At 37.3% G+C, this 17,281-nt stretch overlaps 1 protein-coding gene across 11 annotated transcripts in view; it reads left to right on the forward strand.

The window, feature by feature from the left end:
* Positions 1–17,281, forward strand: part of MAGI2 (membrane associated guanylate kinase, WW and PDZ domain containing 2) — a 1,445,467-nt gene that overhangs the window by 1,266,360 nt on the left and 161,826 nt on the right. For 8 of the 11 annotated variants that reach the window (XM_055133467.1, XM_055133407.1, XM_055133421.1 and 5 more), the window contains 2 exons: positions 6,923–6,964; positions 15,353–15,444. In XM_055133467.1, coding sequence (XP_054989442.1) covers positions 6,923–6,964; positions 15,353–15,444 — 134 coding nt within the window. The remainder of the gene's footprint in view (positions 1–6,922; positions 6,965–15,352; positions 15,445–17,281) is intronic. The other 3 variants (XM_055133431.1, XM_055133443.1, XM_055133456.1) reach the window with 1 other exon arrangement.

The raw sequence follows: 17,281 nt of genomic DNA on the forward strand, positions 1-17,281 counted from the left end.
TTAAAATTTTTGATTGTGTGCCACTTCTTTGCTTTGCATTGAATCACATGTATGACAGTTAGATAGGCTCCATTTAGAATTGTGTCCTCAAATTTTCCTGGGAGGTTTGAGGGAGAGAAATCAGTGGGACTAAGGAAAATGTGGAAGGAATTCCTATCCAAAACTGTCTAAACTAAGTCCTTTGACATTTACTCTGGTGAATTCTTATTCAAAATGGGTTTCAGTAACCCAATAAAAGAATGTGCCTCCACCCACAAGTTTCTGCAGAACAGAGCTGTAGAATATTTGTTATAGCAAGACTGTCAAAAAAATATTTGGATTCAAGTCACCAGCCCCCTTGTAAATGATAGAAATTTATCAAGTGATGTAAATGCTGCTGTGCCTCATTTGGCTCATAATTAGATTATGCTGACATTTTAATGTGCATGCACAGGACATCTTAATAAAGATGTATTCCTGGTGGGAAAAAAATACTGTGATTTTAAACAAATAAAGACAACCGTAGAATACTAGATCTACATGAAACAGAACATGACAGAGACATGTTCTGAGAGGAAAATCAGAACCTTCTGACATTTGGGAGAGTTTCTTGGGGTAAGCTAACTGACAAAAGAGAAGGGAGAGTTTCCCAGTCAGCAGGGAAGTGGGTTCCAGCCACAGGCAGAGGGCCCAGAGGTCGGATAGCCTAGTTTCCCATCAATCTACTAAGCACATGAAGTTCTGATTCTGCATCTAGAGCCCTGGTAGGCAGCCCCAAAGAGAAAAGTCATAAGGAATAGTCTCCACTTAGAGAAAGCTTACCTTGAAATTGAGGAATGAACAAAAACAGTGCACCACTCAGCAAATGAACCCAGTCTTTTGGCATAGGAAATTGTGAGGTGCACACAGAAAATAGTTTAAATATATTGAGACACTTAGATCAATAATTTCTCATCCCATGTGCAAATTTGATCAGGAGAAGGTCACCTATCAAATATCTTTTAATTAACCCAAGTCTCATTAGTCCATATTGAGAAACTGTGCAAAGCAAAAAAATAAATAAAATCCAATTTGATTCCTTTATAAGCCTAGAGCCTGTGCACCTAAGTGAAGAACTGTGACCCCCTAAAATTGCCAATGAAGTTTTGGCCATAGGGTTTCTGGGTTTTCTTGTTAAATTTAAGCAATGGCCATCTGTTATTATGAGAATTTCTCAGCGAATCTGCCTCCACCAAGCCAAACAAAGATTTGCTGCTGAGCATCACTGCTTCCCTTTGTGTATCAGCCGCTATTGATAATTGACTTCTTACTGCTCTGTTACTTTCTTCCTTCAAAACAGAACCAAAGGAAAGCATTCCTCTGTTATGGAATGGGATGCTGGGTTTTTTGTTTTTTCAACTTCTCCCTTTGCTATCTTTTCCCCAAGAATCTCATGGGGAAAAAAGAACTTTTGTTTTCTTTGATCACAATTGAATTATTTCTATGTGGATGCTAACGTGCCCCCTTGTTGGCCTATTCACACATTTCTAACACTGGAAAATAGATCATTCTAAAGGGCCTCAAGACTTCTCTTCTCCCCACCTCCCTATACACCTGCTTCTCTCTCTTTCCAGTTTTTTTCTGTATATAATTGTATCAATGTTTCAGCATATTTTTAATATGATGAAAAAAAAAACATTTGTTGGTGGCCTACTTACCTAAGAGACACCCCCAGTGACTACAGACTTGTTTTCCTGGGACAGTCCTGCTCCAGGCTGTCCTGACATCATTATTAATAGCTCCCCTTTCACGGTCCAGATTGTCCTGATTTGAATAAGAAGTTATGTGATTTCTCTTGACTACAAATCTACAAAAGAAATAGACATTATTATTATCCAAGAAGAGTATTTATCTAAATGTTCAGGCCATGGATAAAAATGTTGATGTTGTGGGTAAATAATTTCCTTTAAATTCCACTGACTGAGTTTTGCCTATACCTGTTTTATCCTTCATTTGAGGTGAAGACTTAGGTGGTTGTTTATTTCAGTAGTCAAATTTCCAGTGAATTCTCCCCATAGTCAGAAAATTATTCCTATGTACAAGTATAGAGAGTGACAAACTAGATAAAATTGTCAGAAGATTCTACATGTCTTACGTGCTATGCAAGTAATTCTCATTCTTATCACAAACTTAGTCAGATTCAATGTTGTAATCACCAGAGGACCAAGGGGGATTCATTTTGTATGCTTTCCAGCACCAGGAGAGAATAAGTTTACATACCTTGCAGATAGTGGCTATGGTGGCCCTTCCCTTTAATACCGTGCCAGGCAACACAAGGGGCTTCCCAAAATATATGAGTTTACTTTGGAATCATATAAAATAAAGTTTTAATCAGGCTGATGAACTGATTGAATAAGGAACTAGGCCTGATCTTTTTTTCCTCACTTTTCTTAAAGCCAGACTTACTCTCAAGATTATCCTCAGTTCAGGGGGTCGTTTCTTGAGTACAATCTCAACTATAGCCTTGAAAGCTGGGGCAAACAAGCAGATGAAAATGGAAAGCAGCAGAAAAACCTTTGATCCCTGAAAGTCTTTCTTCACGGGTCTGTCCTTTGGTGTGAACCCAAGATGAAGTATGACTAAAGTTGTTCAAACTTTATTCTTTTCACATTGAACCTTGGTTATTATAAATAAACAATTTATGAGGTACAGCATGTCCATATTCCTTTGCAATAAGACATCGCTCAAGTGCAAGAACATAAAAATGTCAGGAATCTGTATGGTGTAATGTGCCTTATGGTATTACCTCTTTCTAACAAAATGTCCTCTGAAATTCTTTCATGAAAGAGCTCACACAGTCCATTTTTTCTTGCTGGTAGTATTAGGAAGCATTAACCCATAATAAGCAATGAGTATGAAACTAAAGGTAGCAATCAAAAGTAATTGCAGGCCATTTAGAGAACACAATGCTGGAAGCAAACTGTTTTTTGCTCCACACTCGAAATTATAATTTATAGTCGATCAAAATTGGGCAGTTGTGTGTTTCATGTCTGTAACTTTTATCTTGATTCTTTGTTATTCCTTGTTCATTGTGGGATTTTTTTCACTGTTCAGTATTTTAATACACGTGTACAAATGGGTGGTTGCGTTTCTAAGTTTTTATTTTCCTATTGCTCTTCCCTTGTTCTTAGAGCAACAGAAGTGTGGTTTGTGCTGTCTACTATTTGAGCAGCAGAGCCTCTGGGAAAGACGGGATAGTATAAATTATCACCCACCCCAGAACTACCCTGAAACTGCAGACAGGAGATACAGCACACAGCAAGCATCTATGCCCAATGCTCAAACCAGCACTCACCAGCCCGTGCAAGCCCATTCGCCTTCCTGTCTCTAATTTCCTCTGCCCATGTGATGAAATCCCAAACACAGTCACACTGGAAAGATGTCTAAGAAAGGTTCTGATAAATCATGTCATAGCTGCAGGCAGCTATTTAACTAATCCTGAAAGGCTATTTTGCCTTCCTGTAGAACATCTTCATGTTGGAATACTATTACATCAAGCCCTGGGCTCTTCTGCTGTGTCCAGTGGCCTAGTACCTCCCCGAAATGTACTCTAGAGCACTATCTTATTTTAGTGAAATATTAAAATAAGACATGTAAATGCAAATGGTATGTAAATGTTAAGGCACTTTTACCGGTGATTTTAGTATTAAAATAATAAGGACTAGAAAAAGATCAGCAACATTATCACTTTAAATGTCCTCAACTGTACTATAAAGCTTCATTTTCTATACCTTTTTCCCAGGAGAACACCATTATTATCCATAGTATAATTTATGTTATCATTTGACCTGTGGGAAAAATGCACTTCAGTTGAAGTTTCTAACATATACCACATTTTGCAGCTCTTTGAAATCATAACATATCCCTAAAGGAGATAAGTAAATACAGTTAAGCTGTGCATACCATTTTTAATATGTAGATTTCCATTTGGAAATTTAATTTCAAAAATTGTATTTGAAGGGTTATCTCTGTAAATAACTCTAACAGCTTCCTTTTAATAAAGTAAGCTGTGAACTAAGGAACAAAGTTAAATAAATAAAAATAAAACTAGGAACACAGTTTTCCAATATATTTTAGAAATTTGACCCAATATCATAACTTATAAATTTATTGTATTCAGTAGTTCAAAACATTATATTCCTATAATCAACAAAAGGAGGCGTGGAAGACAGGAGGATGTGAGAAGTAAACTTTAAAATCAGTCCATGATTGAAAGTTATTTACTGTGTCAAGGCATTTTCTTCATAGCACAAGTTGACAACGTAACCCAAAGCAGTTTCATGAATAAATATGAGAGCATCAGGGCTGCAGTCAATTGAGTGTAATTGCTGGATGGCAAGTAGGTCCTAGTGAGATTATGATAATATAAAATGTCAGTTTTACAACTAATTCAGGTGTTTAGCAGGTAGCAATATTCCATCCCTGCTGCAGGTCTGTCTTTTGGATGAAGGGGTATTTCTCAATTCAGAAACCTAAGCGGTCACTCTTAAACATGAAGTTTAGTTGATTTTTGTTTAAATAACAATTTTGGTAGAAGAATAATTTGTCTTTACTATAAAAACACAAACTGCCTGAAGGAATGACTGTTCTGCCCACAATGAGGGTCATAACTGTTCAGGGTACAGTTGGGAGTATGTAACAAACAGAAGGCAAGCAACAGACAACCCTCATTACCACAAAAGCCTTCACCCATCCATGGATGAAGTTTGTATTTCTTTCTTTCTTTCTTTGAAGAATAAAAGTTGAATAAGAAAGTAATCAAAATTGATTTCATTTAAATTTTTTCAAGTTAGTCATAATACATCTATTTTTAAGTAAAAACAATATCCCTTTTCATAAGGTACACAACATATTATAGGTATTATAGGATATTATAAAATCATATCACTTATATTAAAAATAGAATTTATACTTAATTCTTGCTCTTTTCCTTTTAAACCAAAATTCCCTTAGTTGACTCCTTTATATTTCTAATAACAGATGATAGTATTTGAGGCCAGGAATAGGTGAGGTATTAGTTTTATATGTGACTGACCAAGGTTTGATTCCTGGCATCACATATGGATCCCTGACCAGCACCAATGGTAGCTCCTGAGCACAAAGTCAGGAGTTAGCCCTGAGTACTTCTCTGTATGACCCAAAAGATACAAAAAAAATCTATCTATATACCATATATGACTGCTTATATGATCATCCTAATAATGATCTAAATTTTTTCAAAATAAAAAGTGTGGAGGAAGAGAGACAGTTGTAAGAATAGTTCACTCATCTTTTGCATACAAATTACATTTATGCTTTTGAGAGTTTAGTATCATTTGATTTCCATAATAAATTACTTAATTTGAAAGCAAAGCAATATAATTAGCTTATTGTAAATTCTTTTTAGAAGCAAAACTTCCCTCTCTCATTCTGCCTCTCTCAGAGGTGTTTTAGATTATCATATTATCTGAAGAGTATATTATATGATACAGGTTTGTATATAGCTGCCTTCTGATCATCTCAAATTAAACTCAATTAGAAAGTTCAGAGCTTCTCTCAACAATTTGAAACAATAAGAAGAATAAATGAAGATGTTAACAAGGAAAAGAAATTATAGCCTAGTCAGAAAATGACATAGCATTTATTCAAATAAAATAAATTGGGACTGGAGTGATAGCACAATGGTTAGGGCACTTCCCTTGCATGTGTAAGTCTAGGTTTAATCCCTGGCACCCCATATTGCCCCCCCAGCCAAGCCAGGACTAATCCCTGAGCTTTGAGCCAGGAGTAAGACCTGAGCACCACTGGGAGTGGCCCCAAAACAGAGCAAACAAAAAAGAAAATAAAGAAAAGAGCTGTATGGAAAGTACACATTAATTCTAAATAAGTTGAAAATAAAATCGACATTTATATAGATTGCAATACGAATATTTTTTTCTAAAAGGGACCTGAGTACTGATAGCAATTTATCAGAAGATCTTACATAGTTATTTTGCTTTGTGGACCTTAATGTTGCCATCTGTAAAATAACGGACTTGAGATGGAAAAATCTTCAAAAAGTCTTCAGCTCTGATGCTTCATTTTTTTCTATTACGATAAAAAAGTAGATTTGAAAGGAAAATTATTTAATTACATCATTTGTACAAGTTCATCAGTTCCTGGTGAAAACCTCTATTTCTCAAGCATGTCTGGGTTTTGTAGAGTTAGAAGTAACACCTATTGGAAACTTTATTTACACTGATAAGTTTTAATGAGAACAATGTACCTCTAAAGACTTCCAGGACACAGTCTTTGGCTAAATTTTCCTGAGTCCTAGAATTCTAAATGTAGGGCATTTGCACATTTACACTTGTATCCATAAAACTTTATGTAGTCATTATACTATAATCCTCATTAAGGATCTCTGATGCTAGAATAAACCAATATAGTCCAGCTACTTTTATATCAGTTCAACTCTACAAATAATTCAAAGTATCAGAATATTTGGACTGGTATACAGAAATCAGTACAAGCAATGGTTGAATGTTCTACTTAAAAATTTGATGATTCAGTATCATGAGGTGATTTAAAAGACGTATTTACTCTGTGTATATTTCAGGTTCTATGTTGACTTTTCTTTCAAATAGGCTTTTCAGCAATAAGAATTAAAATTATTTGGAAATAGTGACTTCCATTCTAATATAAACAAAATTAAGAACTTTTGTATTCGTTGTGAAAGGTAAAAAGAACATTTATAGACATGTTCATATACATAAAGCAGGGTAAATCTGTACATTAACAGATGGATTTCAAGGAAAATAAATCAATAAACATGAGCACAAAATGGGGGAGAGGGGTAGTTATAGGAACAACAACAAAAAGGTAAAAGTGAATTTTAAAATGCCTTAAATGAATTTAAATTTTAATTCCCCATTTTCCCGTCTAGAACAAGTGCCACCCAGGACCAGTTTTCGAATGGATTCCTCTGGCAAGTATTGTTCAGTACTCACAGTTCTGTGAATGAAACGTCTTCATTTTGTGTAACAGATCATTCTTTTAGTAGTATTAGTTTATTAGTATATAATCACCATACTAATTCTATTCACCCACATAAGCATGTCTTTAAGGTAAAGAGCAAATTGTGTCAAGCTGAACCCAAATGACTTCCAATGAAATATACTAAAGACAAAGAAAAACAGTCTGATTCGTTGATATAGTCCCAAAAATGTGCCTTAGTAAAAGATTAGATTAAAAATTAATACCCAAAAAGTCACCAGCAGAGATGCTACCCATGCTGTACACAATACTAGCCTCCAGACGCATGTGACTATTGGACACTTTAAGTGTGGATACTATGAATTCAGGTGTGTTCTAGATACAAAGCTCATACCAAATTTAAAAGGCTTAATACCAAAAGACTACAATTTTGTTTTTTTATTGATACATGCCTAAATAATAATTTAAGTATACTAGTTTAAACAAAGCTCATTATTAAAATGAGTATTTTATTTTTTGCTTCTTAGAATGTGAATTCTAGAAAACTTTATGGCATGTTATTTTCATTTTATTTACATTGAGTATGACTAAACTAGAGAGAAATGAATTCTCTCTAATCTGAAATATATATGAAGCATTTTGCCATATACATGTTTCAAAAACACATTCTAGAAATGCTGCTAACTTAGAATGAAATCATTTTTACATCAAAAATTACACCTAATCATTTTTAACAAACTGACCAATTTAGTTTAGTCTAAAGGCTTAATGCTATTATGGAGATGGAGGAAAAGAAAGACTCAGATTTTTTTTTATTATTCTTTGAATTAGTAATAGAAGTGCTTTGAACAACTGATTAGACCACAAGATTGAAAGCCAGACACTGAAACAATTGCAGAAGAGAGTTTTTTTATAATAGTAGTATTTCAGGTCTGTGGGCTCACAGCACACATCTCTAGAGTGTTTCCATGATGACAGCTCATTATCCATCTCAGCATGCTCTAACACCCCTGAGAGAATATATGTGCTTGAGATCATTTCATTTTGTAAGTTTCCATGTTATTTTTGATACATAGAAGATATGAAAGATATCATGTATCATTTTGTCCTCAAGGAATGTCTAAAATATTTGTTTATCCTGGTCTGAAAATAAATTTTAGCATAATCATTCTTACTTACTGACTTTAAAATCCTTGTAATTTTATGATTTTTAAGCGTATCTTATCCCCAGTGGGAAAATAAGACCTAGTAATTAGAGTTCCAAAAATGAAAGCAGGATTTAATTTCAGTTTTTAAATATTAGTTTACTAACCACAGCAAATACGTTTCTTGAAAAAAATCTGTTTCTGAAGGTAACTAGTTTAAAAACAAAAGAAAGTAGAGAACACTTTATAGCTTAGATTTTCTTCACATGGGCAAGATAATATTTTTGTATTTAAAAATACACTGCTGGGGCCGGAGCAATAGTACAGCGGGTAGGGTGTTTGCCATGCATGCGGCCAACCCAGGTTTGATTCCCAGCATCCCATATGGTCCTCTGAGCACTGCCAGATTCCTGAGTGCAGAGCCAGGTATAACCCAAAAAGAAAAGAAAAAGAAAAATACACTACTAAAAGAGTTATAATACAGTGTTAAGTATATCTTACTACTGTACAATACAAGTCTGCAAGAATGGCAGTTCAAACATTTAGTTAAATGTCTACACAAATTTCAAATATTCTGGAACATGGCAGTTATTCAAAATACATAAGGGACCAGAGAGATAATGTGCAGGCATTAAGGCACACCCCTAGCATGAGGCCGACTCAGGTTGGCTCCCTGACAGCACACAGTCCCCGGAACATACCTGGTGCTTCCCTGGAGGTGGTGAGCACCACTGGGGTGCCAGAGTCATTCCTGGCACTGAGGAGCCTGAGCAGCACAGCATCCTCGGGCCCTCACATTGAACCTCAGGTCCAGTTGACCAGCAATTGCTAGGAAGATCCCCCAGACCTCTTGAGCACAGCTTCAGAGATAACCCCTCCAGAAAAAAACATAAATATTCTAGCAGATTGTTTCTTATGACTTTTAACTCAGATATTTTCCTCATGATTTATTAAGTATTTTATTAATGTTAGCTGCATGTGATGCTTGAACAAAAGAGGCGAAATTGATGGTAGGAAGTCTTAAATAATGTGATTATGAAGCTGAGTGATAATTCCACCGTGGAATTCCCCTGTGGTTTATTGGATCTGCTAGATTGGTGTCTTAAAACTATTAAATTCAAGAATCATTTATTTTTCAGCTCCCCATGCTGTGCATAATGGAACACAGTAAATAGACATAGATAATTCTATCACAGCCAAGGGAGAATGTCAGTGAGAAACATGGAGTAGGTAGCCAGGACCTCTGACTAGACAATTCCACTCAGTGACAAGAGGGCCAGGGCAGAGAGTGTCACAGAAACTAAGGGTGTAAAACTATGTGGGATCAGAGAGACAGTACATCAGGTAAGCCTTAAACATGTCAGACCCTGGTTTGATCCTCTCGGTACCAAATATGTTCTCCTGAGCCCCATCAGGAGTGATACCTGAATCCCTGAAGACAGAGCCCAGAGGAAGCTCTACGCACTCCCCCATCAAACAGCAACAACCAAAAAAACTACTGAGGGGAGGAGACCCTTCTTGTTCAGGTACCAAAACAATCAGGGTTTATTAAAGATGCTTCAGTACTTCGACAGTATCAAATCAGATCCATAAATTAGTCAGGACCAAGAAAATTCAATATTTGATCTGATCGCTAGGATGTCATCTGTGAGTTTAAAGAGAGCAGCAGTTCTGTAATGCCATATGAGCTACATGCAGATAGCAACAGTAAGTTTGAAATGAGAGAGATGAGTGAGTGAAGACCGTCTATAGGGTCTGATCTTCCCATCAAGAAATGGAAGAAGAAAGTCAGGGGACATGAGCATAGTTTGTTTCAGTTGAATTTACTTGGAGACTGAGAAGAGGATTAAAGAATAAGCGATGACTTTTGCTATGGCCACATTCATTCTACCAAGGAAAAGAGTAAATGGAGGAATTATATTAAAGCAAGACTGTATTCACCACCTGTCTGGTAATGTTAGATTCAACTGACTAAAACCGTTTAATCCCTTGTAACTGAGTCTCTATTTGCAGTGCATTGGAAATCCAGATGCCAGAGATATATGTAATGACCATCTTTGCTACCTGATTCTTTTCTAACATTGTCTTTTCTAGATGTCTTTCTAAGGAAAAGCCAAAACACTAATGCTCTTTTCAACAGGAAAAATAATGGAATGAATGCATTATCTGTGCCAAACTGTGATAATAAGCCCACGGTACTTAGGTTTTAATTAAAGCATGGAAGGGGATTCAAGTACCAAAATTTAATTGACATGTTTAGAGCGGCATCCCATGTGCCAAATTAATCTATAAAAATGCCATTCTTTGCATTTTTGAAGCTTGAAACCATTCATAAAATTAATCAGTTGTGTTCAGTCACCCATCATTTCCCCTAATTCTGTGCCCAAAGCTATGTCTTTCACAAATGTTAGGACAAGGATGTAGGTATAGTGTGAAACTTTTGTTAAGTTTTTGTTAAGTTTTTTTCAAAGGCTGAGAAATTCTGTTCTTCCATATTATGAGGGAGATCATCCTGACACTGAGTAAACTTTCAAGTATGCTAGACTTTTTGTAATCAAAAGAGTCCAGGATTAATCAGGATGTATCAATTCTGTTGCATTCCAAATACTTGCCACAAAGGCCATGCAGTATCCCATCTGAGAAGACTGTTTTAAAATACCTGAGGCTGCAGAAACTGTATTCTAGGGAAGAAACAGCATGGACCATGGCTACTCATTGAAAACCAGTGCCCAATGGCAGTCCCTAATCCATTTCTTCACAATCAGTGTCTCATTGAACCATGCCAAGCAAAGCCTGAGAGTAGCCCCTGAAAGTTCTTCAAAAAGGGCTGAGGAAAAACAAAATACTGAAGAAGGGCACAGAGGACCAAAAGAACAGTTAAGGCACTTGCCCTGCATTCAGCCAAGCCCAGTTCAATTCTGGCACTGCGTGATTCCTGGCACGCTGGCAAGAGTAGTCCCCTGTCACTGCCATACGTGGTCCCCCCAAACAATCCAAAAGCAAAAAAAAAGTGGTCAGGCAGATACCTCAAAACATTTACTTTGCATGTGGATGCCCCAGGTTTGATCTCTGGACCTTTATGGGGCCCCCAGCACCCTCAAATTCCATATATGGTCCTGGTAGCCCCCAGCAGCACTGGCCCTACAGTGGCTGAAATGAGCAGCCTGATTGGCAGACTGTGTTTGAGAAAGGCCCTGCGCCTCCTGGGCTTTGCTGGGGATCTTCCCTGACCCACCCCAACATAAGAGCATAGGGCAAGGACAAGCAAGCAAAAGAGATAAAAGGGGAAGTTGGCCAAGTGACATGACAGTGCTTCGAATTCTGCTAGTATTCAGAAACACCTTTCAAGCGACTGATTTGGTTAGTTTGAAAATCAGTAAGAGATAGAAGTAGTGTTTGTTAAATTCTATCACATGAGATGAAGAATTGGCCCTTGACCTTCCTTTACTCTAAGTTCTAAATGGAGGGGAGAAGAGGGTGGCTGGGGGGAATTGGGGAAGCATGATACAATAATTTAAACATGTCTTCAGCCCAGAAGAGCAGTTAAGGGAAACTATCAGAAAGAGCAAAATCTTTCAAGAGCACTTAACAAAACATGAGGGAAAAAGACTAATATCTCCCAACCTTGAGCATATAATTTTAGTTACTTTCTAAAGGCTGATTCAAATGAGGGCAAAAGAAACCAAAGAAAAATTATCTTTCTAAGTGCTCTGATTTTTCTCTCAAAAAAAAAAAGTACTAGTGCCTTAAGGCATGATCTATCTATCATTTAACTTTTTTTCCAGTTGACTATTTCTCTAAAGTTTTCATGCCCTGCAGCCTCTAAATCTGTGTTCAAAATTAACAAAGAAATAAAAAATAAATCACGTCTGTGAATACATTCTCTAATGGGCCTCTCTTAGCTTGTCTCTGATTACTCATGCACCACAAGGCTGGGAGCCATGTCTGCCCTAAAGAACAGACTGCTAGTGACATGGGCGATGCATATCTTATATTGGAAATCAGAGCAGCCAGAGCAATGGGCAGGAGATCAAAATGTTACCAAAATGTCACAGGAGTGGGGGCATAGAATAAATGCCCCCTCACATCTGTTCTCCAGAGTTCAAGACAATTTACTGACAAAAAACTCTATTTCCCACCCACATCCCCTTATAAAAGAAGTCCTATATCATTTCTTCATTAAGAGAAAGTTTTCCAGTTCCCTGAGGAATTTCAGAATTCTTTGACACACGAATACTCCTTTGTCGACCTCAAAATTCCATTAGTGGAACTATTATCAATGTTGTATTTCCTAGGGGGAAAGCTTTACTTAGCAAATAAAATGGATCACACAATAAACTGCTTTTAGAATTCCTCATGTGCTGTAGATGAATGCTGAAATCATTCCTCTTATCACACTCACCAGCAATACAAAAATGAGAATATGTATGAGTAAGTTTGGGAGTTCTGATTTAATATATGCTAGCTCTCTCCTAAGTGCCAGTCACCTGTCCTGTTTGCTTCATATTTTGTATGTATGCAGGGCCTAGACACCTTCAATCTTAAAACTATGCTAGAGAATAGATTATAGTATAAACAACTTTTGAGTTTGAACAGTGACTAGACATTATCTAGCTCTTTATCCCCTTTCATTTTTGGCTCTCAAGATGCAGACAGATACTCTAGGACCGAGAAGGACTGATCCACCTGCCTCCAGACTCCCAACGGTTTTAGTATGCACTCCAATATGTTATTTCACATATGGTATTGTAGAGTTCAAAATAAACTGAGTTCAAAGTCAATTGCATCTCAAAGAACATAAAGCAAAGCGTTATTCTTCCTTTTCTATCCCATTCTTATTAACTATTTAATAGTACTTGAATTAACCTATTATTTTCTCAACCCTAACACATGGATGATAAAGCAGTTTATAGAAAATGACTCATGGATGTGGGATCCAATTGGTTGTTCTTTGAATTTTTATTATTTGTTTAATGGAAGGAAGACTGGAGCTATAGCACAGCAGGTAGGGCATTTGCCTTGCACGTGGCTGAGCCGGGTTTGATTCCTCCAACCCTCTCGGAGAGCCCAGCAAGCTACTGAGAGTATCCCACCCGCATGGCAGAGCCTGGCAAGCTACCCGTGGTGTATTCTATATGCCAAAAACAGTAACAACAAGTCTCACAATGGAGACGTTACTGGTGCCTGCTTAAGCAAATCAATGAACAAAGGGATGACAGTGCTACAGTGCTACAGTTTAATGGAAAAGGCCTATTTAAATGTACATATTTTTATGGAGTTTTGTGATTGAAAATGACTATCTCTGTCACTGGGAATGCACAGCCTCTATTGGAGAATACCAAGGCATGCCCTGAATGACCGTGCCTTGTTTATTGCATTAAAGCAACAACCACACTTTCTATAGAGTCTAGAGAAACTCATTTTCCCATCATTCATTGGATTTTTCTCTCAATTTCAGCTACTGCTATATATCTAAAGGCCTCAGATACAGTTTTCTGGCTTATGAAAATTCTCTGAATTCTCATCCCAATTTCCAAAACCCTCCTGTATAAGCAAGGGGAATTTAACTTAATACTTGCAAGCTGCCTTTAAGTCATTAAGGGCAAGAGATCACAGAATACTACTTAGGAAAAGATACAAAATAAATATTCCCAAAGTTCCTGTTAATCCACTTCCGTCCTAACAGTGACCCTGAAGTATGTTCAGTTTAGTCACCATTGAGCTCTTCTACCCCGAGGAAGATTTAGAAGACCAGGGCCAGGGCAACCATAAGTCATGTTCTCCTTAGAATGTCAAAAGATTTCTATCAGGTTAGAGGGGCATTTGTATGATGTGGTGGTTTGAGTGTTAGTTTTTTGAGTGGTGGTTTGAGTGTTAGTATACACATTTTAATTTTCACTGATGCACACCTCAACCTTACATAGTTTTGTACTGTAATACTTCGGTTTTTAAAATCTAAAATATAATGGAGTAAACATTTTTATGATAAATATTTTGCATTTATTTATCCTAGGACTAAAAAACATCAGGTCCAGGTCTGGAGGAATTAGTTCTTAAAGTACATTTCTGTTCTTTTATCTGACTAAAGAAAAATATCCTCCTTTGGGGTTATTTTGAGTATGTTAATGAAGTGAATCATAGACTTTACTTGGCTTCCATACTGAAAAACATTTGGGGCCTATGAGTCTATGTGAGACAAAGGTGCATTTCTACATATGAATGGTAAAAAAAAATCTAAGTTTGTCAGAAAATAAAACTACAGGGCCCTGGAGAGATCGTACAGCAATAGACCATCTGCCCTGCACATGGTTGACCCTGGTTCAATCCCCTAGTGCCCCATATAATTCCCTGAGCCCTGCTAGTAGTAATCTCTCAGCACAGAACTAGGAGTAAGTTCTCAACACCACCAAGTGTGGCTCAGGACTCCCTGCAACAAATTTTTAATTAGCATTATTAAATCTTCATTCAAATCAATAAAGTTTGCATTCTATATTTTATAATTTTTATAATTAAAGATATATATCTTCTATTAGGGATAAGTTTACATCCCCTTCCTGCCCATATACACACTAAACTTGATCTATCAAGTGACAATCCGATATTAATGAACCATTAGTTAGTACTTTTCCAGGTAATTTTAAAATGTTGCTATCAGTTTCTTATACTTTTTGAGATAATTGTTCTAATTGAAAGAAACATCCTCAAAATTATAGCCGTATAGACACTCTTTTGAGGGCAACCTATATGCTATTAGAAAAATATAGAATTTGGGGCTGGAGTGATAGCACAAGGGGTAGGGCAATTGCCTTGCATGTGGCCGACCCGAGTTTGATTCCCAGCATTTCATATGGTCCCCTGAGTACCGCCAGGAGGAGTTCCTGAGTGCATGAGCCAGGAGGAACCCCTGTGGATCGCCAGGTGTGACCCAAAAAGAAAAAATATATATATATAGAATTTTAGAAGCACCGTTTTTTCTCTCAGAATATTAATGTATTTCTTCTCTCCCTTTGGTGATTTCCAAGGAATCTGCCAAAATTAGTCTGTTAATCCAGGAGCTACCAGACCATAAAAACCTACTTTTTGTTATCTTATTTCCTTATTATTTCTACTCTCCACCAGCTCTAATGGCACTCTCATTAATCACGTGCACAAAATTGATTTATCACTGTGTTCACTTCCCCAGGGGGTGGGCACAAGGCAGGATACATTACTCAATGGGATCTCCTTTACGCCAGGTCCAGATTATAAGGAGTTGGATGTTCACCTTCGGAGGATGGAGTCTGGATTTGGATTCAGAATCCTCGGGGGAGATGAACCTGGACAGCCTGTAAGTTGAATCCGTTTTTTTTCCATCCTTGGCGCTATCTTATGTGTTTGTGCATCAGGGAAAATACCATTCACTGTGACACATAAAAGAAAATCTTTTAGGACTCATATTTTTTAAAAAGTCTTTAAGTTTGTTGACTTGCTTGCTATTCCCTTTAAAAAGATCCTATAAAATGACATGCCAGTTTCTCCTTGTCATAATTTGTCACAAATCAACGCATATTATCTTAAGGGGAGAGATATGTCTCTTAGAATGGTTTGGATTCCTTTTGAGCATTTCAGTTATTGAATAGTATTGCATCCCCTGTCTCTCTGAGCAACAAGCTCACAGGAAAATATGCAGCACAACAGAGAAGATATATACAAAGAGGTAAACTGGAACAACAGAATCGCAGACGTTTTCAAGCAAAACTACAAAAAAAAAGATAAAATATCGAGATGAATTAAAGTAAAACCAAGCTCAGTGATACAGAATGTCATCCAGATTTGAATTAAGGGATGACTATGAAAAACTATTCAACCACAGTTGGCATAACACTGGAAATTTGGTAATGTGTTGGAGAAATAGAATCAGTTAGGCCATATGTTGATGTAGAGAAACAGCAAAACTAGACTTACGAGTCTGTATTATAGTTTGAGCTATAAAGTAAATTTTAAAATAATGGTACCAAATGTGACCAAGTCAAGTTCCTGGAAGGTTTGAATAAATAAAGAGCCTGAGCAGGCTGGAGCACTAGCAGTAGAGCGTTTGCCTTGCATGCGGCCAACCCAGGTTCGATTTCTCTTCCCCTCTCGGAGAGCCCGGCAAGCTACTGGAGAGTATCTTGCCCGCATGGCAGAGCCTGGCAACCTACCCATGGCATATTCAACGTGCCAAAAACAGTAACAAACAAGTCTCACAATGGAAACTGGTGCCCGCTCAAGCAAATCGATGAGCAACGGGATGACAGTGAGTTGCACAGTCAGACATCTGCCCCCAGCCCGGCTCAGGTGTCTGTACCCTGTTCTAGCTCATGCAGGGACTTATCCTAGAAGATAAACTTCTCACCTGCAAAGTAAGAATTAATAATAACTCCCTCAATGAGTTGTCTCTAAACTTTTCTTTAAAAGGGTAATACATGTAAAGTTCTTGGTACTATGCCTGGATCATATCAGATGTGAGTAAATGTTCATTATCATTAATTTTGTTGATAGATCATTCCAGAAAATAAAATAGAACTATTGATGAGCAAAAATGTTCGGAAATGGGGAAAATTCATTAACAAAGGAAGGGAATCTAAAAATCAATCCTGTTCCAATGTGAAGATGATGGCCACAGTGGGGAGTGAGCTACTTCCTAGCAAAGATCCTCAAGAGCCTGGAGGAAGGATCAATAGTGCTGCTTCTGCCTGGCAAGGGAATTGGGGCCAAATGGCTGTATAAAATCTCTTTCTATGGAAAACTCTGAGAGACTAAACTTGCAGGCATGAAAAGGAGGGCTCTCCAAGAAAGAGAGGGTCTTACTTTCTAATGCCTCAGGATAAAGTTTGGCAACAGTCACCTGAATGTCTCTAAGCCCCTGTTTCCAGAAAAGATGAGGAAGTGACCTGGCCAAGGACACTTGTCTGCTTTTCCTAGTGATGCTTTGTAAGGTAAGAAAGCACAGAGGAGAAAAGAGGCCCAAGAAACTTCAGGCTTAAATTTATAAGAGATTATTGTAAGCATCTCACACTGTAGGTAGAAGACATTGCATCTGCTCCCCTTCACAGATGTACACCCCTCTCTGTTGCTCCCTGCTTATCAGGGACCACCAGTTACTTGGTCAATTCTTTAGCCTCATTCCTCTTTAGAAGTCATCT

The sequence above is a fragment of the Sorex araneus genome, chromosome 1, assembly GCF_027595985.1.
Source record: "Sorex araneus isolate mSorAra2 chromosome 1, mSorAra2.pri, whole genome shotgun sequence".
Lineage (NCBI taxonomy): Eukaryota > Metazoa > Chordata > Mammalia > Eulipotyphla > Soricidae > Sorex > Sorex araneus.